Source organism: Martes martes, assembly GCF_963455335.1.
Source record: "Martes martes genome assembly, chromosome: 13".
Classification (NCBI taxonomy): domain Eukaryota; kingdom Metazoa; phylum Chordata; class Mammalia; order Carnivora; family Mustelidae; genus Martes; species Martes martes.
Window position 1 is genome coordinate 64,857,670 of NC_137901.1, and position 27,523 is coordinate 64,885,192.

The following is a 27,523-nucleotide window of genomic DNA, read 5'->3' on the forward strand; positions in this document are numbered from 1 at the left end:
GGAGGCAGGGACTGAAGGAGCAAAGTCCCAGGAGAGGAAAGAGCGTCATGCTAGGCCTGGCTAGAGGTATGGCTGGACAGGCTGAGCTGGGAAAGGCCCTGAATATCCTTGTGCAGGAGACAATGGGAAGGAAAGAGAGGAAACCAAGTCCCCCTGCACCTGATGGAGCCCTCAGCTGAGCCCCACGGCGTCTGGGGAACCGTGTGTGCTCAGCCCATATGCAGGAACCAAAGGAGTTAACCTCCACCCGGAGCAAGACTAGCCCCTCAGGCCTCAGTCTTCTCTCCTGCAAATGGGGCCATGGCCTTTCCTCTAGGGCCAAAACGAAAGCTGAGGAGACTTGCACTTCCCACCAGCCAAGCCTCCATCCCGTCCCCAGGGGACCCCAGATGTACCACCCTCCCGGGCTCAGGGCCCAGACTCTGCAGACACAAAACTCTGTTTCCTCGTGGGCACTTTAGAAACACCAAATTTTCCAGCCTCCTGAAGGAGAGCCCAGACTTGGGGTGGCCCCTGTGCCCCTGCCCTCAGGGGTCCCCGCTTAGGCTCCCTGGTCAGGGGCATGGGTGGCCATCAGGCTGTGACCCACCCTCTCCTGCCAACCCCTTCGGGCCTCTCACAGCTCCTCAGTCAGATATCACATCCAGTTAACAGCCCCTGAGGGACGGCGGGAGGGGCTGGCGCCAGGGGGAGGAGGCAGGCCGCTGTGTCTCACTGGTCCCCTCCAGGTCCCTCTTTCTGGGCTGCACTCTCCAGCTGCCCGCAGGTCCAAGCCCTGACCCTTGGGATCTGGGGACCTCTCCTGGCTCACTGTTCCCTGAGAACCGGGCCTCTTTCTGGAGCTGATCACAGTTTGGTTTTCATTCTGGGTTTGTGCTTGGAAACCCCCCCGGGCCTGGCTCTGACCGAGACGTTTTGCTCCAGCCTCTTGCCCAATCCTACTCTTCAGACCTTCGGTTCACCTCCATGTATCCTCCACGGTGTGAACCCGGGGCAACCACCAGACAGACGAAGTAGCAGGGTTACCAGCATCTCTTGGCGGCCCACTGGCCAAGTAAACTCCAGAGCTGCAGCGCCCCCTGGTGGTTGATACTAGGAAGTGCCACGGCCCAGGCCAGAAAAGGGATGACCTGGCCGTCTGCTCCTGGGGCTCCAGGTGAGGAAGGACAGTGATTGGTCTGAGTGGGTCCTGTCGCCACTCACCCACCGGCCGGGCTCTCGTGTACATTCTCAGACTAGCTCCAGCACCTGAGAGGTTACGACCTCTGAATCCCACCTCTCCACCCTTCCTCACCGTATAGCTCCAATTCACACATAGGATACTGAGGCCCAGCGATATGGGAGCTGGGCCGGCAAGGCTGCCCAGAGCCTCACGCTGTGACCCCCATTTATTGCACTGCTTTGTCACTCACAGGGGAAGCAAATCCTTCCAAGTTCCACTCTGGCCCCAGCGGGCATCTCATCCCTAGGTTGCCAGGAAGCCTTGCCCACCCCAAGCACTCAGTAGCCAGCAGGCTCCCCGCCTTTCCTGGGGTCTGAGGCAGCTTCCCAGCCACCGGCCGTGTGGACAATGGCTTGCACCACACCGATGAAGTTGGAAGCGTCCTCAGTGTTGTGGTGCCGAGTCTTCAGGGCTTCGGTCACCGCCTGGGGGTGGGAGGGGATAGAGGGTTCTCAGCAGGGCCTGCGAAGCCATCTGAACCACACAGACCCACACTGAACCACACAGACGGTGCCGTTTCCAGCCCAGGGGCCAGGAAGAACAAGTCGGGGGCAGCTGGGCCTAGTGGGTCTCCTTGGAGCAGGTGGCCTGACCCAGGTTGCACAGGGGCTCAAGATGGCCCAGGCAGTGGAGGTGAAGTTCATCTGCCCCAGGCAGAGGCTGGTAGTCTACTCTTTGATGACTCAGGAGATCCGGGCCTCCATTCCAGGACCCCCATGACCCCCCCTCGTGACTCAGTTTCCTTGGCCCTGTCCCACCTGGTCAATGCCTCTCTCCAGCGTCGTGGTGTTGGGCAGAAGCTGGTTGTGAAGTCGGGGCTCCTCTACTGCCCGTTTTACATCGTAGCCAAACCACAGGTTATGGATGATGGCCTGGAGGGCAAAGGGATGGGGTCAGCATGGCCCAGGGGCAGGGGCTGGAGGGGACAGGTGGATGGCACGTACCAGTGCAGTGGCCGTAGTGATGTGCGTGCCCCCAGAGGCACCCACCACCATGCGGACCTGGCCATCCTGGCCCACGAGGATTGCCGGACACATGGACGAGAGGGGCTGCTTCCCTGTGGTCACCAGATGGGCGGGCAGGGACAGAGATGCTGGTCAGCTGCCTGCCCAGGGCACCAGCCCTCTCTTGACCCAAGTCCCTCCCCGCCCCGCACCTGGTTTGATGAAGTTGGCTGGGGAGGGGGGCACCCCAAACTGGTTGATGATGTTGGGGGAGCTGAAGTCATCCATCTCATCATTGAATATGATCCCGCTGACCTGTGAGCGTATCTTGGAACCGAAGCTGCAGACCAGCCGGATCAGACAACTGTGCCAGATCCAGCCCCTACCCCACCCAGCCCCCACCAACCCACCGAAGCTCCACCCAGCCCAGGGAGGCTGAGGGCAGGCACTCTACCAAGGTGGGGCCTCAGTTTCCCCACCATGAAAGGGGTTGATGGAGCTCCCTCCTGGGAGACACAAGCAGCCCCTGGCCCACCCAAGGCCACCAAGCAGCCCTACTAGAGGTTGATGGTGCTGGTGGCGGACACAGCGCTGCCATCCTCTGCAACCACGGACAGGTGGGCTGTGCCACCGTCATCAGGCGTGTAGAACTCAGGCTCATAGTAGGAGGTCGGGTGAGTGGTGTTGTCAGAGATCCGGGCCCGGAGCTGAGCGGCAAAGAACTCGGAGCTCATGTTGCGGACCACCTGCCGAGACCCCAGAGCTGGCCTGAGGAGGTGGGGGGGAGGATGGGGAGGGGGCACAGGCTTGTGCGAGCAGCTCTTGGGAAGCCCCCAACATGGCCCTGACCACAACCCTCCTGCACCCCCAACCTCACATAGCCCCTCTGATCCCCTTTCCAGGCTCTGCCTCTGCTGCAGTCCAGCAACTCTTAGCATTGGTCTGTCCACCCCACAAGCCCCCCACCCTCTGGCCGCATTCAACCATTCATTCATTCATGGAGCTTGTACTGCATGCTTGGATCAACAGGGAACACACACACGGGTTCCTGCCCTTCTGGCAGGGAGATAAAGGGAGGCAGGGACGTGCTGGAGAGAACAAGCCAGGTAAAGGAGATAGAGAAGGACCAAGTGGGAGCAGAACTGTCAGGGAGGGCTTCTCAGAGGAGGTGATGTCTGAAAAGAGGCCTGAATGAGGCCTGGTAGTAAATGCAAAGGCCCTGAGGCAGGCCTGTGAGTGACAGGCAAAGGGTAAATAGGGTCAAAGAGAGAGGTGGTAGGAGACGTTAGCAGGGGGTTATCCCAATCAGTCTTCAGAGGCCCTATAAGGAGTCTGGCTTTTGCTTTGAGCCATCCGGGCCTGGGACAGAGGAAGGAGCATACCAGTAGTTCACAGGATCACTCTGGCAGCTGTGTGGGTGTGTAGTGTAGAACCCAACTGGGAGGCTATGGCATCAACCAAGTGAGAGATGGGGGCTGGTGCGGATGGGAGAGAACCAATGGTCCCAAAGCCTTCAGTGCAGAGAGGCCATTTAATTGTGGAGATAGACACTGCGGAAGGGACAGTGAAGGTGGGAGGTAGACACTGTGGACGAGGCAGTGAAGGTGGACAGTCAGGAGCTTGATTTTGGAGACATGCCCTTTCCTGTTGCAGATGGGTATGGATCTATGTGTGTGGAGTTCATGGGCAAGATCAGGCTGAGGATAAACAGGGAGCCATCAAGCTCCAGTTGCTGCTTCAACTTGTGCACATGAACAGGGTCCCCATGGTGGTAAGGACAAAGAGGAGAGGAGAGGAGATAGGAGCCAGCAAGGAAAGCCCCTGAGGACTGAGCAAAGAAAATGCCTCCAGAATTTTCCAGCAACACCCTACAGGGAAATTTTTCAGCCTGAATCTACTCCCAAGAAAACAGAAGTCAAATCCAGGATGTGGGATGGTTCTGCAAGACAGCCGCCCTGGGCTTTAAAAAGCAGCAAAACACCCCAGACATCCGTTGTAGGTTCGGAGACTGGAGGGACAGAACAGAGACTGCGAGGGTTGAGTCTGATGGGCTCTGGACCTAAACAACCCTGGGACCCTCAGGAACACAGGTGTCTAATGGGCCAGGTCCTCTCGAAGGTGGTATGGAGATCTCTCAGTCTCGGGAGCTACAACCCAAAGTGTGATATCGGGGACTGACCGACCATCTGATACCCAGAAAAGCACATACATGTCAATAAAAAGGGGTGGATGGAGGCAGGGAGAGAGGAAGGGGATGGGGCAAAATGTCCACAACTTTGCAAAATGAAAAGGTGAGGAAAGGAGGTGGCAAACTGAACTGTGTGAGATGCTGCTGAGGGGGGCCCAAAGGGGAAACTGAGGCTGGACTCGGGGGCGGTGGAGTAAGGGGTCCTGGCAGGGGGATGTGGAACGAGGAGAGCAGAGCCTGATGGGAGAGGGCCTGAGAAAGGGATGGAGAGGCCCAGTGTGCCCTGAGTGGAAGCAGAGGAAGGGGAGGCAGCAGCAACAAGCAGATGCCTCTTTCCAGAACGATCTATCAGAAAGGGCAGGATGGGAATGCTGGAGGGAGCGAGGGAGAGCAGGGCTGCAGGAGAGGCTGAGTTGGCAGGTGGAGGAGCAGAGAGGCTGGCCTCAGCCAGGACGGCAGGGGCGGTGGCTGCAGAGAGAGAGGGAGGCAATGCAGTGGCCTCAGGGGGATAAGACGCCAGGTCCCTGGTGGCCATGGGGAGTAGCACGAAATGGTCCTCAGGAAAGAAGAGAGATCCAGGAGAGCAGAGGGGCAGCTGAGAGGTGCAGGTCAGTGTGAGGGGGTCTGCAGGTCTACCCCAGAATGGGGGATCCAAGTAGGTAAAGGGGCACCATGACGGGAGGCTCAGTGAAGGCTCAGCCTGGAACTGCGGTATCTGGCTGTGAGTGGGTCGGGCTATGCAGGGCCTGGGTGGGGATCAGGGAAGGGTTAGCTGCTGGGTGTGACTAACAAGCTGGTGGCTGAGGCCTCGGCCACCCAGACCCCACCCCTCCCCCTCCCCCATCCTCCTCATCACCCTCGAGGGTCGTGATGCCCCTATGTATTCCTCAGCTCAGCAGTGAACACTCCAAAAGCTTCCAGACCAAAGGTACAGCCCCCAAGGTGCAAGTGTGGCCAGGGATAGGGGCCACTAATTACTCATTGCCGACTTGTCACACTGCAAGCTCCCTGTGGCAGAGGGCTGAACTCGGGGTCACCAGTCCATCCCAGCACATGGTAGGCCCACCACCAAAGTCGGTGGTAGGAATGGATTAATTCAGCATGTGTGAGGTTGGGGTGGCCCCAGGGAACCATCGTGGCACCTCCATGAGAGGCCCTCCCCACCCATCGTGGACCTCTTACCGCCCCTGCCTCTTACCGCCATCACATCGACAAACTTGGGGTCCCCAAGCAGGGTCCTCTTGGCATAGGCGAACCGGAAGGCCTCCACAATGCGGTGGTAGGTCAGACCCTTCTGCTCGGGTGTTTCCACACTCGCTCGGGAGAAGTTGTACCCTGATGGAGCAGAGATGGGACACACCAGCAGTCCCAGGGCCCTTGGGACACCCCAGCTCAGCCAAGACAGCTGGGTGTTCCAGGGTAGGCTCACACCTCCCTGAATCTCTTTGCTTGGCCCAGCTTGAGAAGGGGAACGTTGAATAACAACCAGTGGACACTTTGGAGGAATGGAAGGATGGAATGAGGCAAGGGACCTCTAGACCTGGGCCTCAAATGTCCAGCTAGAAGGGCGACCCAGTCTTACCCGGTCCCAGAAGACCACTTAGATTTGTCAGACACATCCTCTGGACCAGCCCCCTGCACCCCTAAGCCCTTGCAGGGGTTGCTCCCAGCCCAGGATGCTGGTCCACACCATTTTTACTTCCCAACCATTCCTCTTCCTCCTTTAGCCCCTGACCACCTCCCCCCCAACACACACAGCCCTGGTCGCTCTGCACCGCCTCCTACAGGGTCGTGGTGGGACAGCTCACCCTTAAGGATGTTGAGGATAAGAGCCAGCACGGGGCCACTGAGCGGGGCGCTGGGCACGTAGAGATGGGCATCCCCAAGGCTGATGTTCAGGGGGTTCTCGATCAGCCTGGCACGGTAGTCGTTGAGGTCCTTGGCGGTCATGATGCCCCCTGCCAAGAGCAGCTCAGTGGGGGGACGGGGCCCCAAATCCGAGGGGAGGACAAGATCATCAAACTGAAAGCCCTCACCCACCTGGAGGGTCCCTGCCCCTCCCCCTCCCCACGGCCTCACCCCCCAGTCCCTCTGTGCTCCCCAAAGATGCCTCCTCCCCATCACCAGGCTCAGGCCAGCTGCCCTCCACCTGTTTGCCCCACTGGCCTCCAGGTCCGCCTTCTCTTCCCCTAGCGCCAAGAGTCCTCTTCCCTAAGTGGAAAATATCTGCTCCTATCTCCCCCTTGCCCAGTCCTCTCTGCCAGAGACTAATGGGTGGGTGAAAGGAGGCTCTTAATTCTACAGAAAATGGGCTCCAGACAGACCAGGTTATTTACAGGCTAATTTCCTGCCCCAGCGCTAAAGGTCGGCATGCTAATCACACTCTTCTGTGTCTCTGATAAAAAGAATAGTATGAAGAAATCCACACTGGGGAGGGAGAGGCAGTGGCAGGCTGCCTGGCTGAAATTCGTCAGAACCTGTCCCTGCTTGCGGCCCCTCCAAGGCCTCTCTCGCCAAGCCCACCCTCATCTGCTGTGACCCTCAGGGTTCATTAAAGCTCACCCTCTCTGGGCCTTGGCCTGTTCCATCTGCCAGGAATGCTCTTCCTCTCTCCAACCTCATCTGGAGTTCATGTACTACCTCCTCTAGGAAGTCCTCCCAGACCTGCATGTCAAGGCTTCCTCAGCCCGAGCTCCTACCTAGGCCTGCATTTATCCACTGAGAACTTTCTCTCCTGAACTGCACTGGTCTCTCAGTCATGACCTAACCAAGATCTGTAGATTCTTGTGACCTGTCACTGAGTGCAGATGTCTCCATGACACCCATCCCTCCACCAGATGCTGCTGAGGGCCTAGAGTCTGGGCCAAGGCAGGACCAGAGGACCTAAGACCTCTGAGCTCTGGCTCAGGGTTCCTTCCCCGGGGCCGCTGAGGTTGCCCACTCACCAGCATCCTGAATGTCCTTGATAATCTGGGCTGTGAGGCTCCCGTTGTAGAAGGCTTGGGCTCCCTCCAAGGCCAGCGTCTCGTACGTGTCCGCCAACCGTGGCAAGGTCAATTTGTCCCCTTCCCGCAGCACCTTCCCGTTGCGGCAGAACACCTCACTTGGGCAGAGAGGCTCCTGTGAGGCTGGCAGGCTGGCTGGATTAAGCCAGTCACTTCCCACCCACTCACACAGGAGATCAAAGGACAGCAAGCGGGGCACCTGGGTGGCTCAGTGGCATAAGCCTCTGCCTTCGTCTCAGGTCATGATCTCAGGGTCCTTGGATCAAGCCCCGCATCGGGATCTCTGCTCAGCAGGGAACCTGCTTCCCCCCCTCTCTGCCTGCCTCTCTGCCTATTTGTGATCTCTCTCTCTGTCAAATAAATAAATAAAGTCTTTAAAAAAAAAAAAAAAGACAGCGAGCACCCTTCCACGGGTGTGTAGCCCTCATCCTCTGGTGTCCAGCCCATGCCTCCTAGAGCCCCTGCCACTTAGGACACACAAGCCTGGGAAGGCACCAGGCTCAGAATGCGATCCCATGCACATTGGGAAAGGTTCCTGTATCCTAGACCTCAGCCCTCCATCAGCACAGGTTCCTGTGCACACCCTACCAGTCATTGACAGCTTACAGGGAAACTTGGGCCATGTCTGCCCAGCCTGTGGCCCAGGGCAGGCCAAACCCCCACAGACATACCACAGGGCAGGCCGCTGCTCGATGACTGCCTGTCTTTTCTCCAGGGCTGCCGCCAAGCCCTTCCCCACAGGGAAGCCCTGGCGGGCCAGCTGGATGCTGGGCTGGAAGAGGCGAGACCAGGGCAGCCGCCCGTGCCGCTGGTGGGCCAGTTCATAGCCGCGGATCTCACCGGGAACCGCCACTGACAGCCCCCCTGCACAGGGACAGGGACACACACACACACAGTTAGTGGCTCTAGTCTGGGGACACCGGGAGGGATGCTCTCTCAGGCCACAACCGAGGCACAGGTCCCCAGATGGGATCAGTGAGGTTTCGGAAAGAAATGGCATTGTCCTATCCGGACTCAGCAGGCAAGAGCATAGATGGTTAGGGACATGCGAGGGAGGCCACAGGTCAGGGGGAGGTGGTTCCTTCTGCTGGATTCTGCTGTCCAGGGATGAGATGACTGCCTCTGCGGGGGGCCACCAGGTTTAAAATCCTGTGTCAGGCCACAGCTGCACACAAGACTGTGGGGAAGCCAGACCCCTGCCATCTCTTAGTCTGAGCTTCCTCAACCACAGGCCCAAGGGGTCCACCAGAACCCACAGAAGTCCCCAGTGCAAGCCCGGGGCCACCCTGACACTGAGCCAGTTCCAAGGCAAGACCTCTACCTTTCTCCCTTCTACTGTCCCAGAACCAGGACCTGAGCCCAAACCCCTGCCCTTTACAGTCTCTGGGCCTCAGTTTCCCCATCTGACCACAAAGCACTCCTTAGAGGAGCCCACAGTTCCACTGGAAACACCTGTAGACCCTGATCCCCACCCACCCCCACGGCCCACAATGCCCTAAATTGGATACTGATGCAGAAAGGTACAGCCATGGCCCCCACACCCAGACACCCTCTTGTTTCCACTCCTGAATGACAAGGGCCATCTCAGATACCCCCAGACTAGGCAGTCTAGGTTCATAACAACCTGAAGTTGGGCACAAGAGCCAGGGTATTAGGATCTGCATGTCTGCACATCTCAGAAGGTCTGACACCCAGCCCATAATTTCTGCCACCTTAAATAAATGTCTCCCTGACCTTGGGCCAATCAGGTCTCACACAAGCCTGCTCGCCAAAGCCACCACTGATCCCCATACTGGCAGATCCGGGTCTCCTCTCAACTTCACCTTACCTGGCCCATCACTCCTGCTGGGTTACCTCTGCATTCCACCTGCCAGGCTCTCCTAGAGTCTCCGCTGTCTACTCCCCCAGATCAGAGCTTGAACTTGAACTTGAACTTGAAGTTCCATTATGTGCTCACAACTCCACATTTACTCTCTGGCCTGGCCTGCTCCTCTGATGGCCAGACCTGAGGACGCGGCTGCCCACGCCTAAAAGGCATCTCGAATTAACACGCTCAAAATGCAACTCCTGACTATCTTCCAAACCCATTCCCCACAGCCTTGCTGTTCTCTGCTAGGGATGCCCCCTCTTTCCGGGTGCAGATCAAACACCAGTCATTCAGGACACTTGGCATATGTGTCACACCCAACCTATCAGACGCATAGGCTCCCCATTCCAGGTATGTTGAGTACCAACCACCTCCCAACACCATCCTCTCTCCCTGAATATCGTGGTGACCTCCTGACAGGTCACCTCATGGGCAGGCCGTTTGCTCCCTGACCCTTCTGCAGCAACCCAAGGGGTTATGTCTGACCTACCCCAGATCCACCCCCACAAACACCCCAAGAGACACTGCTCCCTCTCTCCGACAAGAAGCAGGGTCTTCACAAAGACCCATGAGGTCTGACGCCAACTGAGCCATTCTGACCCTGGGGTCAGCCAGTGCAGCCTCGCTGATTCCCGCGTGGTCCACTTGCTCTGCCCCCAGACACCCACACAGCTCCCCTCATTCCACTCCAGCCTCTGGGTCTTTGCTTAGTCAGCCCGTCCCCGAGCGTGCTGCACTTGGTGAATCGATGCCATCCGGCTCTTCCCTGCCTCTGCTATCCTGGCTTGACTGGGCCAGGGGTTTCGGATTTCGCCTGTTGCCTTTGCTTTGTCCCCTGGCTTGGGGAACAGCCCCTGACATTTTAAGAGGTGCTCAACAAGTCCTGGTTAAATAAATGTATTCCAAGTGCCCCTAAGGTGCTAAACCTGTAAGATTCCAGTGAATTTCATTTCTACCCATTCAGAGGTTCCCAAGGGATATAGGAATTCAAACAAAGACTCTGTAGGTTGGAGAGGACTCCGAGTCCTCGGGGAGGACTACGAGGGGGCGGGGCTACCCGCAGGGCCCCGCCCACCGCCCAGGGCTGAGGGGCAGAACCTGCAGTTGGAGATGGGACCAGTTAACGCCAACAGCCAGAACTTCCTGCCTCCGACCTCCTAGCCTGCAATCTGTTTGAGTCCTTAGGAGCAGCACCCCCTGGTGGCCACTGGATTCCCCGCAGCTGCATGGGAAAACTGGGGGCCTCTTCTCCGCATAAGACTTTGTTAAAAAAGACAGACTGTTGTCTCTCGAGAGCTAGCCCCACAAATGAACGAACAAATGAATGACTTGGATGCCTTTGAAAAACACAGGGTTTCAACAGCCCGGGTCCAATTTTGGCCTCAGCACCATCCAGCTGTGTGACCTCAGTTGGTTTGTACTACCTCTCTGGACCTGTAAAATGAGAATCAACACAGCACTTCCCTGGACTCCCAAGCATACAAAGGAGGATTCAAGGGGCTCACTGGCGAAAAGGGCTGAGCAAAGTGCTGGCCCCAGTGACCCCCGGTATGTGCTAGCTGTTGAAATAATTATTCTCTCTGTTTACTAACACTGGGTGGCTCTGGAGGGACCTGACCTGAAAATAACTGAAGCTCCACCTCTTTTTCCCTCCATGATGCTGGTCTTGACTGTTCATTATGGGAGGGTATTGTGGGGCCAGGAAGGGATGGGTACAGTGGGCATCAGCCCATCCAAAGCTGTCCCCAGCCCCAGAGGCCCATGCCTTCCCCAGCAGCTCAGCCCAGCTCTGCACCCACACCCTGACTTTGCACCTCACCTTCCTGTGACTGCTCCGAGTTATTGAACATGCTGTCAAAGGCCAGCCCCGGGGCCACCTCGCGGGCATTGATGATCTCAACTTTTCCTGGAAGGAGAAACAGGCGGGAAATCCAGACCCACACCAACCCTCCTCACCCAAGGGTGTGAGCCCAGGGGCCACCCAGCCCTGCCTGCCCCCAGCCCAAGTCCAGCCTGAGCTAGACAGCCGCTGCCATTCACTCCCCAGCTCCCCGGGGGCACTCACGTGTGGTGCTGTTGTAGATGGTAAGGAACAGGCCACCCCCGATGCCCATGCTGTGGACGTTCATGAGCCCCACGCACAGGAGGGCCGCGATGGCAGCGTCCACCGCCGAGCCGCCTTCCCTCAGCACGTCCCTACCCATGGCACACGGGGGGCAGTGAGCACCTGCAGGCTCCCCGACCTCCCGATGCAGGCACCTGCCACCCACCTCCACCCTGTCAGGCCACCCTGCCCAAAGCAGGAGGGAAGAAGAGCCCCCAGTTCTGGGGCTCTGCATAGAACTCTCAAGCCAATGGGCTTGTATGGTCTTCCTTTTCAAGCAAACAGATGAACATGCATTTTATAATAGAAAGAAAATGGGAAAATTGTTACTTTTATCGGTAACATTTTTTTTTTCCTGTTTAAGTCTCTAAGTGGGAACTGATCTTTGTAGATAATGTGAGACAGGGATCGAAAATAGCATAAAACAACAGTTGATCCAAAGAGATGGAGATTCTTAGGTCTGAGAAAAAAGGAGCTCAGCTGGGCCCTGGGAAACCCACACCCTGCTCTTGGAGTCAGTGTCCCCTTCTGCCCTGACCAGAGGCTGCTGAGAAGTTCGAAGGAAAGGACACACAGCTCTGTGTGAATCAGGCACCCCTTGTCCAGGTAGCTCAGGGACAGGTGGGGAAACTGCGGCTCAGGGGGATGAGGGTCTGGGCCAGATCCACTTGCAGTGGTCCTCCTGGGTTCCCATGCCCTGCCTGCTCACCTCCCGATCTCCGAGCAATGCTTGGCGTCTGCAGCCACGGCCGCCCTGGGGTAGACATGGTTGTGTGTCTTGGAGGCTGAGGGCAGCCAAACGCACAAGCCAATGATGAGGAAGAGCACAAGGACCACGGCCACCAGGACCAGACACACATACTTCTTCTTCATGGCTCTGCAGGCCCTGGTTGGGGGTGGGGGGTGGAGGTTAAAAGAGTCAGGGGCTTACCACTGGCCAGCCTCTGGGCATATCCTGACCCTCACCTTCACAGGGCACAGCCCAAGATCAAGCCTCAGAAACACATCCCTGTGTCTCCTTCCAGCCCCCAGACCTTTGCTCATGCCATTCCCTCCTGACCCCATCTGTGCCCTCCCAAATTTTCCTGCTTATCCTCAGGGCCGCATTCCAGTAAGGACTCCATGTCCAACAGAACCCTCTTCTGGAAGCCCCCAGATTCCGTGTGCCCCTGCTTCTACACAGCCTCATCTATCCCCCAAAGTGGGAGCCATGGCCAAGTGTGGAAGTCCATGAGGGGCAAGCCTGGTCTGATTCCTTCTGTAACCCCACATCAGCCCGGAGCCAGGCACCATCCATGGGCCCTCCCAGAGTGTCCTGCCACAGACTGTGGGGTTCAGAGAGAGGACCCCCATGGTCTCCTCCTGCAATCATTAGCTGAGGGCCACAGGGCAGGGGCCTACCTTTCTCAGGGGATGCCTGCAGAGGTGGCTGCAAAATGGGGCACTGGGGGCGGGGGTTGGCTGAAGCAGCTGATGAGATAACGGGGGTCTCCCTCACACACGGCAGGTGCCCGTGGCCACAGGATCTGCTCCAGAGAGACTCCGCAACCACGCAGCCTCCTGGTTTTCCTGAAAACTGAGATAGCGTACCTGAAACACCCCGAGTCGGTTCCCCCACCCCGGGAGCTCCGTGAGGTTCCTCTGCCTCCAGATGAATTCTAGGGTTGAAGAGGAGGCTGTCCACTGCTCTCACGTTTGTGGGAGATCTCCAGGCACAGCCGAGAGAGGGTTTGCCCGGAGCTGGGCCCGGGTTCAGTGGTGTGAGTGTCATATGACAAAGTGGTGAAGCCCACGTGTGCCTGGCCAAGGGGATGGGGCATGCAGGCTGGGGAGCAAGCTCAGCCCATCTGAGTCTTGCCCCCTCCTCTGATGTGGGGCCCTGGGCAGGTCACTGACCACCTGTCCAGTACGAATGACTGAGGCATCCTGCAGGGGGATGTTGTGGAGGTTAAGTGACTTGGAAAGGGTGGGGTGCTCGGGGAGCATTGGCTGTAATTGTCATTGGCTACCAGAGTGATGCCCCGGAGGCCTGGATGGCGGGGGCGGGGGGGGGTGGAGTCGGCGATGGGGGGGTTTGTGGGCAGAAGGAAGCTGGTCTGCCTCCTGCTCACTGTTTCCCTGTTGGCTCCTTTCCCAGTTGTGCAGGGAGAGACAACGGCGAGCTTTTGGGTCCTTGGGGTGTTGGCAGCAGGCAAGGGGTGTGACCCCCACAAGGAGGGACAGTTGTGGTTACAGGCGCAATCTCAGTTACCTCTGGGGGTTGGGGGGTGTCTGCCGACAAACCCCAGGCTGGGACTCCTCTGGTTCATTCTGTCTCTATTCAAAGGGCCTGAGCTCCAGGGCCAGAAGTGGTGTCCCAGAAACGGTCTAGGAATGGAGTCTCACACCACGTCAGGGACATCCAGAAGCTAGCCAGCACGGAAGGGCTTTCCCCTCCCAGGCTCAGCGGGCAGCCACAAAGCAGACACTACCCTACAGCCCCAGTAAGATTCTAGCTGGCCTCTTCTCTCCACCTTGACTGAATCCTTTCTGGTGGGACTTCTGCAAAGCCTCCTCCCCACACTCCCTACCATCAGTGTCACATGCTCCTTAGTCCTCCAAAAAGCAGCAGAAGGCTCTCTCCAAAGTGCCAACCAGACCCTTCCCCCTGCCACTATTCCAGGGGACAGTCTATGCCCTCTGCCCTCCGGCAGGCCTGATAGGCTTCAGAGCACACCCCAGGGGGGCTGGAGCAGGGTTAAGGATTTCTGGTAGAGACAGTTGTGCTGGAGGTCCAAGGGGCCTTAGGAGCTGGGCCAGGAACACAGAACTTCCCCATCACATGTGGTGGGGGTGGGTGGGGTAGGACAGAGGCCAGTGACCCCCTTCCCAGCATGGGCACGGCCACACCTGCCAACGAGGCCCTCCAGTCCCATCCACTAGGCACCTTGGGGGCAGTGTCTCATTTCTCCCAGCCATGGGGCTATGAGCCAAGACCCCCCTTCAGGGCCCTCCTTTCTCCCCTCTGGCCTCTGTAGTGTCCAGCCATGACTTCCTGTGGTCTATACTCCAGTCTCTTCTGTCTGTCCATGTCTGTCTATCCATCTATCCACTCAAGGGCTCAAGTGGGCTTCCGGAGGGACAGGGGGCATCCAGCAAGGCTCAAACTGCCGGGGAGTACGGTTAGGGGTGGACAGCACTGACCCCCAACCTCTGCTCCCTGGGCAGGACAACAGGGAGGCCTAGCCAAGCCCTGCAGGCAGATGTCTCCTGCCCTGCGGAAGACACCCCGCGGGGGACTGGGCTTCCGTTTCCCACCCCCCTCCCACACCCCACATTTTTCTCAAAGACTTACTAAAATAACGTCCAAGCCCAGAGGCATGGCTGTCACCCAAGTTGGTGTCAGGAGGGGAAACTGAGGCCAGGCACAGCGCTTGGCCTCAAACCCCCACCCCACTCCTCATGACCCTAATGGGCTTACCTGAGGCCTGGGATTGGCAGGGGCCCAAGAAAACTCCCTGTTCCTCAGAAGAAGCTCTGGGCTGGGACACAGCCAGATTTGTCTGCCTGGGAAAGTCTGGGCCACAGCTCCGGCTGCGCCCCCGCCCCTGCCAGGAGTGGCCCAGAGCCACGCCTGCAGCCCCTGCAGAGCCCCTCGGGGGGCCTCTGGACTGGGACTGGGATCTGGGGGAGGGTACCTCCAAGGAGGAGCAGAGGCAGGAAAGGGGCAGGAGAGGGCCAAGGAACTCTCTTGCTCACCTAGTCCCTGAGGGGGCAAGAGGCTTGCCAGGGGACGCCCAGCAACCCCATGGGGCAGTTGAAGGTGTCTGAGTAGGGTGGAGAATAGGCTGTCCTCTAAAAGATCAAGCCTGGCAGGGAGGACAGCCCCAGAGTCTGACGTCATGGCAGCAGGGAGGCGCAGTGATTCGGCCTGTCCCTAAGTGACTAAAGTTCACACAGTCCTGGGAGGGCCCTGGGCAGGAGATAGGAAGTTCTATGGCAGCAGGGACTCTTGGGGTCCCCATGACAACGGCAGGGGGTGAGGCGTGTGGCCCCAGCAGGGAAGGAGAGGTGCGGTGACAGAGGCAGAGGGTCCCCCCGCTCTCTTGGATTTGGTTCCCCCCAAAGGGCAAGTCCACTGGCAAGCGCCCCGCCAGCAAGCCCTGGGCTGGGTACCCCCCTGGCTCATTCTGTCCCTGTTTAGAGCATCTAAACTCCAAGGCCAAACACGATGGCCTTGAACCAGGACCTGAGAGCCCTTACCACACCGCTCAGGCAGATGCCAAGGGTGCCTTCCTGGAACACAGCCTGAGGCCTCGAGTCCAGACCAGTTCCACTGGCTATGCAGGAAGGTTAGTGCCTCAGGCCCAAGAAACCACCTGAGCAGCCTGGAAAGTCAGGGCCCAGAGAGGGCCAGAGCTGGTGCAAATCACAGCCAGCAGTACACACCTGGTCAGCCCATACCTGCCCCCAAGGTGCTCTGTGTCCCTGACCAGCCCAACAACGAGATCTTGAGCCAGGAACAGATACGTGCCCAGCCCAGGGGATCTTGGACTCTGCTTCCCATTCCCCTTTGGCTTCCACTTGCCAAGAATAAGGATGAGCCACTCCTCGAGTCATGACTCCTTCCCTGGCCCCCCACCTGGTGCATCTAGGCTGCCTGGGAGCCCCCCAGCCTCCATCTGGAATGCCTAATCCATGACCATCCTACAAGGCTGCGCCAGCTAATAAGCAGGAAGAGAGACAGAGGCTGACCGGGTATGGCTGTCCACACTGGGTCACACGATCAAAACAAGTCTTATCCTCCCACCCCCTGCCCTTGAGCAGGCCTGGGATGAAATCCACAGAAAAATGCATTCCTATGGAAATCCTCCATGGCCCCAGGATGGGGGGGGCGCCATGACTAAGCTTTTTCCCTGGACATTACCTGCAGACCAGGATGACTGAGAAGATGGACAGGGCAGGAGCCAGGGACCAAGGCCCATGATCCCGTCCCTGAGGGCTAGATGCCAGCCAGGATGTCAGGGGATTTGCACAGCAGGGCAGTCGGCTAGGAGGGGTCTGTAGTGGAGAGACATGGGGCTCTGTCCCTCGCCTGAGCCTGCTCAGCAATTTCCGCCCGCCTGGGAAGGCATAAGACATGGCAGTATCTGCTGCAGCAGGAGGGTAGGAAGAATGTGTGTGGGGTGGGGGGGTGCGCGCCTGGGTGGCTCAGTCGGTTAAGTGTCTGCCTTCAGCTCAGGTCATGATCCCAGGGTCCTGGGATGGAGCCCCACATCCAGCTCCCTGCTCAGCAGGAAGCCTGCTTCTCCCTCTCCCAGTCCCCCTGCTTCTGTTCCCTCTCTCACTGTGTCTCTCTCTGTCAAATAATAAATAAAATCTTAAAAAAAAAAAAAAAAAAAGAATGTGTTAATGGGCAAAGGGTGGCCTAAGCCCCACAGGTGATCCCAACAAAAAACTCCTGACCTGGGGCAAGATGGGGGGGATGGGGGGGTGGAGAGCTGCCTGGGGGCACAGACAGAAGCCTAGCAGCAGCTGCAGGTTCCAGGGAGGGGAGTCAGGAGGAAAGGAGTCTCATTAAAGGCTGTGCCAATGAGGGCATGATGGGGGCGCCCAGGTGGCTCACTCGGTTTAAGCATCTGACTGATTTCGGCTGGGGTCATGATCTTCAGGTCCTGGGATACAGAGCCTGCATTGGGCTCCCATGCTCAGCAGGGAGTCTGCTTGTCCCTCTGCCCCACCCACCCCTACCCCCCGTTTTCTCAAGCTCTCTCAAATGAATAAATAAAATCCTGAAAAAAAAAACCCCAAAAACCCAAAGGCATGATTTACAGAACAAAGAACCTTCCTCACATGTTGAGTGTGTCCCATTTTCTTCTTGTCATCGCCCCCCCAAGCCCTATAACTGACAGGAGAGACCTGAGGGGTGTCGTCTGGGGAAACCATGTCACCCTCGAAAAGGCTGCAGGCACTGGCCTGAAAAGCCTCCTCCACACCCCACAGTTCCTGTCCGAGGCACATAAGATAGTAAGCTCCCCGTCCCCAGGAAGATACAAGCCTCGCCCACCAGAGATACTGACTTTATCACACGCGTGAGCGCACACACACACACACACACACAGAAACTGAATCTAGGCTGAGTGGAGTAGCTTCCTGGTGGAAATCTCAAAGGAAGCCTGAAGTTTCTCTGTTAATCCTCCAACCTAGCTTGACGACTGTGTCCCCACAACCTCCGAGCTCCAGGGGTGAAACTGGGGCACAACCCCAGACCCATTCACAAACAGGAAACCAAGAGTTAGGTTGAAGCAGTTCATGCAAAATCAGCTGGCCCCAGGTGGGGAGAGGCGCCTGGACCGGCAGGTGGGCCCAGAACCCACACCGGAGTCACCCCCACCCCCGACCCCAGACCTGAAAACATATAGCTCTCAGCGGTTTCCTGAGCCCAGCCCACACCCCTCGAGGGGAAGCTTACCACACTACCCAAGCCCAGGTTGGGATCTGTCTCCCTCACAGCCCACCCTGGTGGCATAAGGTTGAGAATTAGAAAAAGCTCCTTCCCTGGTGCATGACAGCCATCAAACCAGATACCTTTCAAAACAGCTATACACATCTGCAATGACCAGGTGGTGGGCGCCCCCTAGAGTTGTGCAATGACCCCTTGCACAACTGAACCTGCCCCACATCCCCTCACAGCCATAAACCAGAGCCCGGGGGAGGGCCAAGCGTGGCTCCCATCACAGCTCCCTCTCTCCAGATCTTCCTGGGCCTCAGTTTCTCGGTGCTGCATTCCTCCCTCTTAATTCCAAAAGTCCACTTCCGGGGTGTTGTGCTTTCTTCAAAGGCTTCCTTAGAGAAGTCCAGCAGCTCCACACAGCCCTCCTCTACCCACCCCACACCTGTGGCACAGTGAGCCACAAAGCCTGGACAGGCAGCATCAAGCCCTCTTACCAGACAAAAAAGCAGAGGCCCCCTAGCCTACAGTCAGTCAGACAAAGACCTGTGCAACCCCTTTGCAGGATCCACTCACACCAGTCTCAACCCCTTCACCCTGAAGTTCAGCTCACCCCCATTACTCAGGTGTATAAACTGAGGCTAGAGAGGTAGAGGCCAGCACATGGCAGAGCTGGAAATGGAACCCAGGCTTCCAAATGCTTCTGGGAGGCCCTAAGCCTGAGCTACCCCAACCTACAATGTCCAGTAGCTCAGAAAGGACGAGCTGTCCTTTGGGGTCCCAGAGCCCTGAGACACCCTCAGAAGCCCCTAGCTCCGGGCTCACCTGGCTCCAGGGCTGGTCCTCCTGCTGCTCTCCAGCATGGAGAAGAGAGGGAGTCCCTGGTGCCCAGCTGTTACCCAGCTCCTCCCCTACCTCTCCCTGCTGGCTTGGGTGGAGGGAGGCTTTAAAGGCACAGGAACCTTTCCAGGTGGGAACTGGGCTGGCTCCCAGTCCTGTCGCTGGGGCTGTGTGACCTGGGTCAGCTGCTGGCTTCTTTGAGTTCAGTAAGGTCCCTAACACTGAATGAGAGACCTGAGCTTGGGAGGCCTCGGTGGGGCTGAATGAGACCAGGTTTCAGGCAGAGGCAGGTCAGGGCCAAAGGTCCCCTGGAAGGAGGTGGGCTCCCCCCAACTTACGTTGTCTGGACAGGGGTCACACATTGCTGGGGTGCGAACAGATACCTGCACCACGGGGCTGGGAGTGTAAGCATCTGAGGCTCCAGCAGGTTGAGGAGCCTCAAATTCTCCCCCTGACTCTGTAGTAGGAAATGCTCCTCCAGACATGCTCTCCCCTGACCCTGGGGGCTGCAGGTGGAGTGTCTAGGGGCTGTCACTCCAAGCACCCTGGTCACTTGGACTGAAGGGAGTCACACGACCCAGGGGAGTCTTTCCTCATCCCCTGAATTTGTGGGGTGGTGAGCAGGAAGGCTGATGGAAGACTCAGGGTAAGGGTGGGAGATGGGGTTGTCTGCTCAGGCCCCTACCAGCTCTGGCCCATCAAATAAGATAGGGTGGGTGCCCCCACAGGACTGGCAGGCCCAAGACTACCTGTGTCTCTGAGACCCACTTATGGCCTGCTGCCTGCCAGACTGGCCACCGCTAGCATGACCGGGGCTTAAACTCCTCCTTTCATTCATTCCCTCATCTAAGCCTTGTCTGTCCAGATGCTTTTCTCAAGGAGCCCCCAGCAGGATTGGAGATGGGCTTAGCATGGTCTGCTAGAGAGGAGGAGGCCCCCGGGGCCCTGGAGGAGAGGCAGACACCATGACGGGGGCCTTAGGAATTCGGCAGAGCTGGGATTGGGCTGGGTAGGACATGCCTGATGGAGGAAACCTGAAGGCTGGCACTGGAGGCAAGTCTGGGAGTACTGAGGGCACAAGGGAAACTCTTGACCTCCCTGGGCCCTTCCTGAGCCCTGAGGTGTCAATGCTAATAAGGGAAGTGGCTGAGCTCAGACCCTGAAGGTCAGGCCAATGGGTCTGGACTTTGAGAGGCCCAGAAGTCTGGTGAATGTATCACCTGGGCTGGGTAACCCATTAACCCCAGCTCACTCATTAAGACCCTGGTGGATGACCAGAGGATAACGGCTGTGGGAAGAAGGGAGTGCGGACGGCTGTGGACTGCTGAGATGCGCTCTCCGTGTCCTTGTTCCCTGAAGAGTTTCTTGGGCAAGGCTGGCCTCCAGCCAGGGATTACTGCCAAGGCAGCATGAGGGGTGCCACCCCACCATCCTGATGCCTTTTATCTCCTAATCACCCCTACTTGCGCAGGCATCAGCAATCTAGCATGCCCTATGGCCCTTGGTCAGACAGAAGGGGCTGGGGGGCTGGGCACCTGGTCCATCTCCTCTGAGAAATGAGGAACGAAGGTGGCCTCCAAGGCCCTTCCTCTTCTGACGGTCTTAGGTTTGCCCCAGCTCTGTGTCTGTGAAAACAAGGCACTGGTGGGGCAAGAAGGGTGCTCAAGGGAAACCACAGCCTGGGAGGGAAAGAAACTTACCCAAGGCTGCAAGGAGGACAGTGAGTGACCCATGGAAAGGGGAACGCCCTATAAACCACTTCCTGAAAGTAGAACCTCACTGTAGCTTCCACCGCGCCCCACCCTGCTGTCAGGTCCTGGGAGGGGCTGGGCCTGAGCCTCAGGAAGTGCCAGGTGGCCTCAGGCCCTGGTTGGCCCACCCCTGGTAGGTAGAGACACCACCTCCCAAAACGCAGTCAGGAGCCTCACCGTGCATGAGCCTGAGCCAGGAGGGAGGTCCGGTCCCTCCAGAACTGCTAGGACAGGATCTCAGGGCCCACTGGGAGCCAGGAAACCTGATGTTACCCCAGACCTCTGTTACTCCTAATGCCAAAACCACCCAACACTTTCCTTGCATGCCTTGTTGGCCCTCTGCATCCCTTGCCCCCACCCCTGCCACTTCATTCCTCGGCCTCCTGCAACGCTTCAAGCTGAACTCTGCACCAAGGAGACATTTGGTAAACTGGCCTAACAGGAGTGACTTTGATGCCCAACATCACAGCATCTTAGTCAACTTTAAGATCACAGAGTATTAAATGTTTGGTCTCTGGTATCCTATCTCCAACACCCCAGAAAGGTTAGCTTGCATACCTTCCCTGACGGGGACCTCAGTATCTTCAAAGATGGCAAGACTGTGATTGGTCGGCAAGTTCTTCCCAAGGTCAAGCCCCAGTTTGCCTTCTTGGAAGGCTTCTGCGGTTGTGAGAGTCGGCATGCTGTAGGTGGGCCTGACCTCACTTCCTGCCCACTGAAGCCACAAGCAGAGGACCAGGGGCCAGCCCGGACCCTGTTGCCACCCGGCCACAGCCTCTCACAGCCACGCAGACCACACTGACGGGATAGAAGGAAGACAGCTCAGTGAAGAGGCTGGTGTTGCCCAGTGGTAGCCAGGAGGCAGAGCCCCCAGAGCCTGGCTGACACCCCCTGGCCCCATCGGCATATTCACCATTCCAACATCTACCTTTGATGTAGGGATGTAGGCGGGAGCCCTGCCAATGTGTGGGCCTCCGCAGATGTCAGCACGTTAATAAGTGGGAATGTCTGGCGGCTCGGCCAGTCTGGCACCCGGTGGGCCAAGCCCAACTCCCAAACCCAGAGGCAGGAGAGCAGCACAGCCAAGGGCATGCGCTCTTGGGTCCCTAGGTTCAAAGGCAATCCTGCCACCCAAGGCCCAGGGTCTCCTCTTCTTGCCCTCAGTTTTCTGTCTGGGGAGCAGAAATCATTAAAATAATTGGGGGCACCTAGGTGGTTCAGTCAGTTAAGTGTCTGCCTTTGGTTCAGGTTGTGATCCTGGGATCCCAGGATCGAGCCCCACCATAGCCCAGCTCCCTGCTCAGAGGGGGGTCTGCTTCCTCCCTCTCTCCCTGCTCCTCCCCGCTTGAACCCCCACTGTTCATGCTCGCTCTCTCTTTCTCTCTCTCTCCAATAAATAAAATCTTTGAAAAAATAAAGTAAAATAATTGTTGGGTGGATTAGTGCCCCCTACCTGCATGGTTCCCACACCCAGGCCTGCGGTCCCCTCTGTCCTTGCCTGATGAACGAATGTCTCAGGGCTCAGAGGCAAAAAGTTCCCCCTCCTCCCCACTGCCCTGCCCTCTCTGCCCACGGCACCCCGTGCAGGTAGCATTTATCATATCAACTCGTAATTATCTGTGGGTCTGGGAGCTCCAGTGAGTGGAGGAGCAAGGCTGAGCCTCTCCCACCCCAGCCCCCATCCCAGGGCCGGGCTTGATCTGGTCCTGGAGAGGCGTCATGGGGCGTCACTGACTGGAGCCTGTCCATCCACGCCTCTCCAGCCCCCACCCCAGACCCTCCGCCAGGGGTAGGTGGACCCGTGTTACTCCTAATGCCAAAACCACCCAACACTTTCCTTGCATGCCTGTTGGCCCTCTGCATCCCTTGCCCCCACCCCCACCCCCGCATTCCTCGGCCTCCTGCATCGCTTCAAGCTGAACTCGGTTACTCTCTGAGTCTTGCTTGCAACATTTTGCGGGCTGCTGTTTCAGATGCCTCAGGTCAGCATGCCTGCCTGAACCTGAGCTGAGGAACAACACTCCCCAGACCTCCCCCCAGCCAGTCTAGCCTCAGGACCCATCCCCAACCTCACTGGAGTGGTCCAGCAGCCTTCCATCTACCCTCCTGGCCACTCCCGACCCCAGGCCCCCTCCCCTGGTAACTCCTCCTCCCGGTCCACAGCCACTGTTTCCCTACGGTAGCCCCTGCTGAGCCTGCATATCTGAGCACTTCCTCTCTCCGTAAAAACCCTTCAAAGCATGCTTTGCCCTCTAGATAAATTGCTGCTTTGCTAGGGCCCCACCCCTGACTCTGGGAGGTTCATCCCCAGGTTCTCTGCTGGGACTTCCAGGTCTTCCTTCAGACCCCAGCCTCAATGCAACTGTAAAGGTCTATTTAGCCAGAGCAGCTCCATCCCGACCCTGCCCCCCCACCTCAGGAAACTTACTTAAAAACAAGTCCCGGAAACCAGTCCCAGATAACAAAGTCCAAATACAAGGGTGGGTCAGGCCAGGTGGAGGTATCCAATCGGTGGGGGGCGCATACTGTCTCTTAGCTACCAAGGAGTATGGGCTCCGCCCTTTGAATGCCCTTTGGGCGCCAATTCTGACCAAGGTGATAGGCTAGTTCAAATATCTACTATAGGATAAATTGTAATTCAGTTGGTCACTTATGTGTGACCGAGCAGGACTGTGCAGCTTTCTCTGTGTTACAATCTCATTGGTCACCTGTGCGTGGCCAGGCCCAACCACATGGCCTTTGCCCTTAAAAGCTAGTCTGTAAAGAAGAGAGGGGTCGCCTCTTTGCAAGAGACGGCCCTGGCCGGTCAGTATGATTCTCAATCCTTGGCGTGAAATAAAGCTTTGTTTGACCTTCGCTTTGTATCAGTCTCGCTGCTTTGACCATGGACCCAACACAACCTCCTCCGGAAGTCCTCCCCCTTCCTCCGGGAGTCCTCTCCTACCTCCTGGTCAGGTGTCTTCCTCAACTCCTGTAAGGGCCCCCAACACAGCTCCCCACCCCTGTGGGGTAGCTGTTAGTTTGACTTCCTGTATCTTAGGCTCCTCAGTATCCACAGGGCCCAATGGTCGTCACTGAGTGGGCCAATGAAGGCTGTGGGGTGGCTGGGCGGACTCAGTACAAAGCCATAGAAAATCAATCTGTGAAAACACCACTGTGTGCTGGACTCTTTCTTTGTTGTGGCTAATCCTACAATAAAATGTCAGACGGGCATCCTATTTTCCCCGTGTTACAGGTGAGGAAACTTAAGTTTGCAGAAGCTACCACAGTGAATGGAACAGCATCCCCCTAAATTCATTACCATCCAGGAGCTCTGAATGTGACCTTGTCTAGAAATAGTCTTTGAGGTGTTGTTAGCGGGCCCTAAATAGGATAACCAGTGTTCTTGTAAGAATAGGGCGCCTGGGCCATTCATTTGGTTAAGCGGCAAGCCCCACGATGGTGTAGAGATTACTAGATGGGTGTTGAGATTACTTTAAAAAAGGGGGCGGGCACCTGGGTGGCTCAGTGGGTTAAGCATCTGCCTTCAGCTCAGGTCATGACCCTGGGGTCCTGGGATTGAGCCCCATGTCAGGCTCCCTGTTGAGCAGGGAGCCTGCTTCCCCTCTCCTGATATGGGAAACAAAGGCAAAAGAAAAATTATTACATTTCCTTACAACCTGTAGCCCATTGACAAGTCCTTGAAACAGGCAGAGTGACATTCCTCTAGGGACTCAACTACCTCAATGCTAATACTTCACTAAGGGCAAAAAGCAGTCCTACCCTCACCACCTCCCAACCCCACCACCAGGATCCTATAAGTCTACTTTAACGCACAAAAGTTCTTTTCAAAAATTTCTTTAGCTCTAAACCCCCCAAGATATGTTTTGGCAATCATCCCCGAAGCATATGGCCCACAGATACACTTCTGAAGGGTCTATGGGTCTATTCAAACTAAGGTTAATAAATGACCTTTTCCCATCAATAGCCAGCCCCACTCAAGGTCCTGGAAACCTTGCTTCCAAAATTCCTTAGAGACTTAGGCTCTCCCTGACCCCCTCCCAACTTGAAAGTCGATAACGGGGGCACCTGGGTGGCTCAGTGGGTTAAAGCCTCTGCCTCCGGCTCAGGTCATGATCCCGGGGTCCTGGGATCAAGTCCCACATCGGGCTCTCTGCTTCATCAGGGAGCCTGCTTCCTCCTCTCTCTCTCTCTCTGCCTTCCTCTCTGCCTACTTGTGATCTCTATCTGTCAAGTAAATAAATAAAATCTTAAAAAAAAAAAAAAAAAGAAAGAAAGTCTATAATGGGCCACTCCTCATGACCCCGGTGCAGCTCTTTCTGCCCATGGGTCCTATCCCTGTGTTTTAATAACACCACCTTTTAGCACCAAAGATGTCTCAAGAATTCTTTCTTGGCAGTCGGCTCTGAACCCTAACATTGTCTTTCTTACATCATCTCCCTCTGACCCTCCCCCCTGCTCCTTCCTGCTCATGCTCAGGTAGCCCTCTCTCTCAAATGAGTAAATAAAATCTTAAAAAAAAAAGGGTGGGGGGAGCCATGTGAAGAGGGACACCTGGGTGGTGCAGGTGGTTAAGCATCCAACTCCTGGTTTTAGCTGGGTGGTGAGCTCCAGATCGTGGGATCAGGCCAGCTGGGCTCTGGGCTCTGTCGAGTCTGCTTGAGACTCTCTCTCCCCCTCCCTCTGTGTCTCCCTCCTCTCTCGCTCTCGCTCTCGCTCTCTCTCAAATAAATAAATAAAATCTTTTAAAAAAAGAGAGAGAGGGGCACCTGGGTGGCTCAGTTGGTTGAGCGACTGCCTTCGGCTCAGGTCATGATCCTGGAGTCCCCGGATCGAGCCCCACATCGGACTCCCTGCTCAACAGGGAGTCTGCTTCTCCCGCTGACCTTTCTCCACTCATGCTTTCTCTCTCTCATTCTCTCTCTCTCTCTCACATAAGTAAATAAAATCTTAAAAAATAAAAATAAAATAAAATAAGAGAGAGAGAGATTTATTTATTTATTTGAGAGAGAGAGAGCACAAGCAGGGGGAGCGGGAGAGGGAGAAGCAGGCTCCCCGCTGAGCAGGGAGCCCAATTCGGGGCTCAATCCCAGGACCCTGGGATCATGACCTTAGCCAAAGGCAGCTAAGCTGAAGGAGCTTAACTGACTGAGCCACCCAGGTGACCCTAAATGAATAAATCTTTTAAAATAAATAAATAAATAAGGAAGTCCATTTTAGGAGAGACACACAGGCACAGGTAAGATAACCAGGTGACAACGGAGGCCCAGGTGGCAGTGATGGAGATGGACACCAAGGAATGCCAAGGATGCCAGTCACTGCCAGAAGCTAGGAAAAAGCAAAGGAAGATTCTTCCCTAGAGCCCTCAGGGGCACTGTAGCCCCTGCCAACCCCTTGATTTCCAACTTCTAGTCTCCAGAACTGTGAGGGAATATGTTTGTTGCTTCAGGCCACCACGTTTGTGATCATTTGTTACAACAGCCACAGAAAACTAATAACAGCCACCTACTTTGCCTATGTTTGTATACCCTAAAAAGGACAGGCACAGAGGATTCTGATCAGTCCTGAGCCTCTACCTGTGTCCCCCTCCCTCCACCATGGGGATTCCTGGCCCCGCAGCAGGCTTACAACACATCCCTATAGAGCCAGCTCCAAGAGAAACTGTTTCCATCGAGGGTCTGTCTGCTTCTTTCTTCCTAGTGAGTTCCAAACCATCCTTCATCCTTCTTTGGCATTGCTGCCAGAAGGCTTGTTGTCACCTGGCTACTTGCTGAGGTACCATAAACTTGCAGGTACCAGGGCTTAGACTTTCCCGCTGAGCAGATGGAGGAGAGGCCCAAAGCCTGAGGCAGGTCCAGTTCCAGCCACATCCCTTCTCCCCTTCTGCTGGGTCATCTGGACCATGGCTCCCTGTTACTCCAGCTGGGCCACCACATGGGGTGGGCAAGGGTGTGGGAAGCCAAAGATGTGACTGGTGCTGCTCCTTGTCTCCATGTAGGCCCCACTTGGGGCCCAGGATGCCCCCAGGAAGGCCTGGGGTCTGGGCGTGTTCCTCCCACCTGAGTCTCTGGCTCCCCAACTTCACACCTCACTGGTTGCCCCAGGGACCTCCATATCTGCCCTAGCGGCTGGGAGGGTGAACAGAGCACACACCCGCCCCCCCACCCCTGACCCACCCACCCAATGGGGTCTCCACAAACAGAGACCTACTGAGTAAGGCAATTCCAGGGAGAGAGGCCTTTACTTAAATATACATGGAGACTAGTAAGGGGAGATGCTGCCCCCCCCCACGCCTGAGGGCACAGCTCTGTCTCGGGGGCCTCCTGCCCAATTCAGTTTCGTCCAGAAACACTCCCTGAGAGCCAACTCAACCTAACCTCCCCCAAAGGAGGCAGAAGGAGGCCCATCCAGGGATCCAGGCCCAGACGCCACCTCCCTCTTTTTCTGGGAAAATGTCCTCCAGCAAACTCTCAGCCAAGAACACAGAGAGTGGGGTGGGACCTCAGAGGTAGGGCTGGGGGTGGGCAGTTCTCTGCTTTCCACGGGACTCCAACTCTGAGCACCCCCACCTGCCACTGGCTGGGTTGCCCCCTCCCTCCCCACCCCCCCACACCCCCACCTCGGCTTTCTCATGTTTGAGGGGACAATGTCCAGGCCTGGCTCGGCCTCTGGAAGGATGTGGTCAGGATTTGGGAGACATCCCAGCTCTGGGTCCAGCCCTGAGGATGTAGAGGAGAGGGAGGGGTTTCTTACCAGGCTGCCAGCTCTGGACTGGGGTCTCAGAGGTCCCTGGGGCAAGTGGCTGCTGCTCAAGTCTCTGGTCCCGTCACTACCACGTCAGGTCAGCAACAGCGCCTGGGCCCTGGAGGAAGGCAGGCCAAGCGGTCATGCAGGTTTGCCAGGAAGGAAACCTGTGGTGCCAAGGTGGCCCCAGGACAATGCTGACTACAGAGGGGGGTAGTGGAGGCTGCTGGGTCCAGCTGGCAGATGGCAGGGGAGAAGGGGGCCCAGGATAGAAAGGCCCCAGGAGCAGTCCCAACAGGGACGTCCAAACAAGCAACAACAGGGGTCGGGGTTCAGTGGACAGTCAAGTGACAAGGACACTAAGCTGTCCTCTGTCTTGATCAGGGGCTCAGCCCCGGGGAACCACAGAACCTGGCACCTTGTCCCCA

At 57.0% G+C, this 27,523-nt stretch overlaps 1 protein-coding gene across 3 annotated transcripts; it reads right to left on the reverse strand.

Annotated features, from left to right (window-relative positions):
* Window positions 1-1,310: 1,310 nt before the first annotated feature.
* GGT1 (gamma-glutamyltransferase 1) lies at window positions 1,311-27,187 on the reverse strand. Of its 3 annotated transcripts, XM_080821586.1 has the most exons (14): window positions 27,105-27,187; window positions 12,732-12,906; window positions 12,040-12,216; window positions 11,292-11,422; window positions 11,046-11,132; window positions 8,031-8,223; window positions 7,300-7,457; window positions 6,163-6,312; window positions 5,553-5,689; window positions 2,725-2,912; window positions 2,379-2,506; window positions 2,167-2,279; window positions 1,981-2,094; window positions 1,311-1,647 (listed from the first exon to the last, which is right to left on the reverse strand). In XM_080821586.1, the coding sequence occupies exons 3-14, from the start codon at window positions 12,201-12,203 to the stop codon at window positions 1,501-1,503; spliced, it is 1,710 nt and encodes a 569-aa protein (XP_080677712.1). In that variant the 5' UTR covers window positions 12,204-12,216; window positions 12,732-12,906; window positions 27,105-27,187; the 3' UTR covers window positions 1,311-1,500. The 3 variants fall into 3 exon arrangements, with proteins under 3 accessions (XP_080677712.1, XP_080677713.1, XP_080677714.1); XM_080821587.1 differs by lacking the exons at window positions 12,732-12,906; window positions 27,105-27,187 and adding an exon at window positions 12,921-13,068; XM_080821588.1 differs by lacking the exons at window positions 6,163-6,312; window positions 7,300-7,457; window positions 8,031-8,223; ... (3 more) ...; window positions 12,732-12,906; window positions 27,105-27,187 and having other exon boundaries at window positions 1,317-1,647; window positions 2,725-2,934.
* Between the last annotated feature and the right edge of the window lie 336 nt (window positions 27,188-27,523).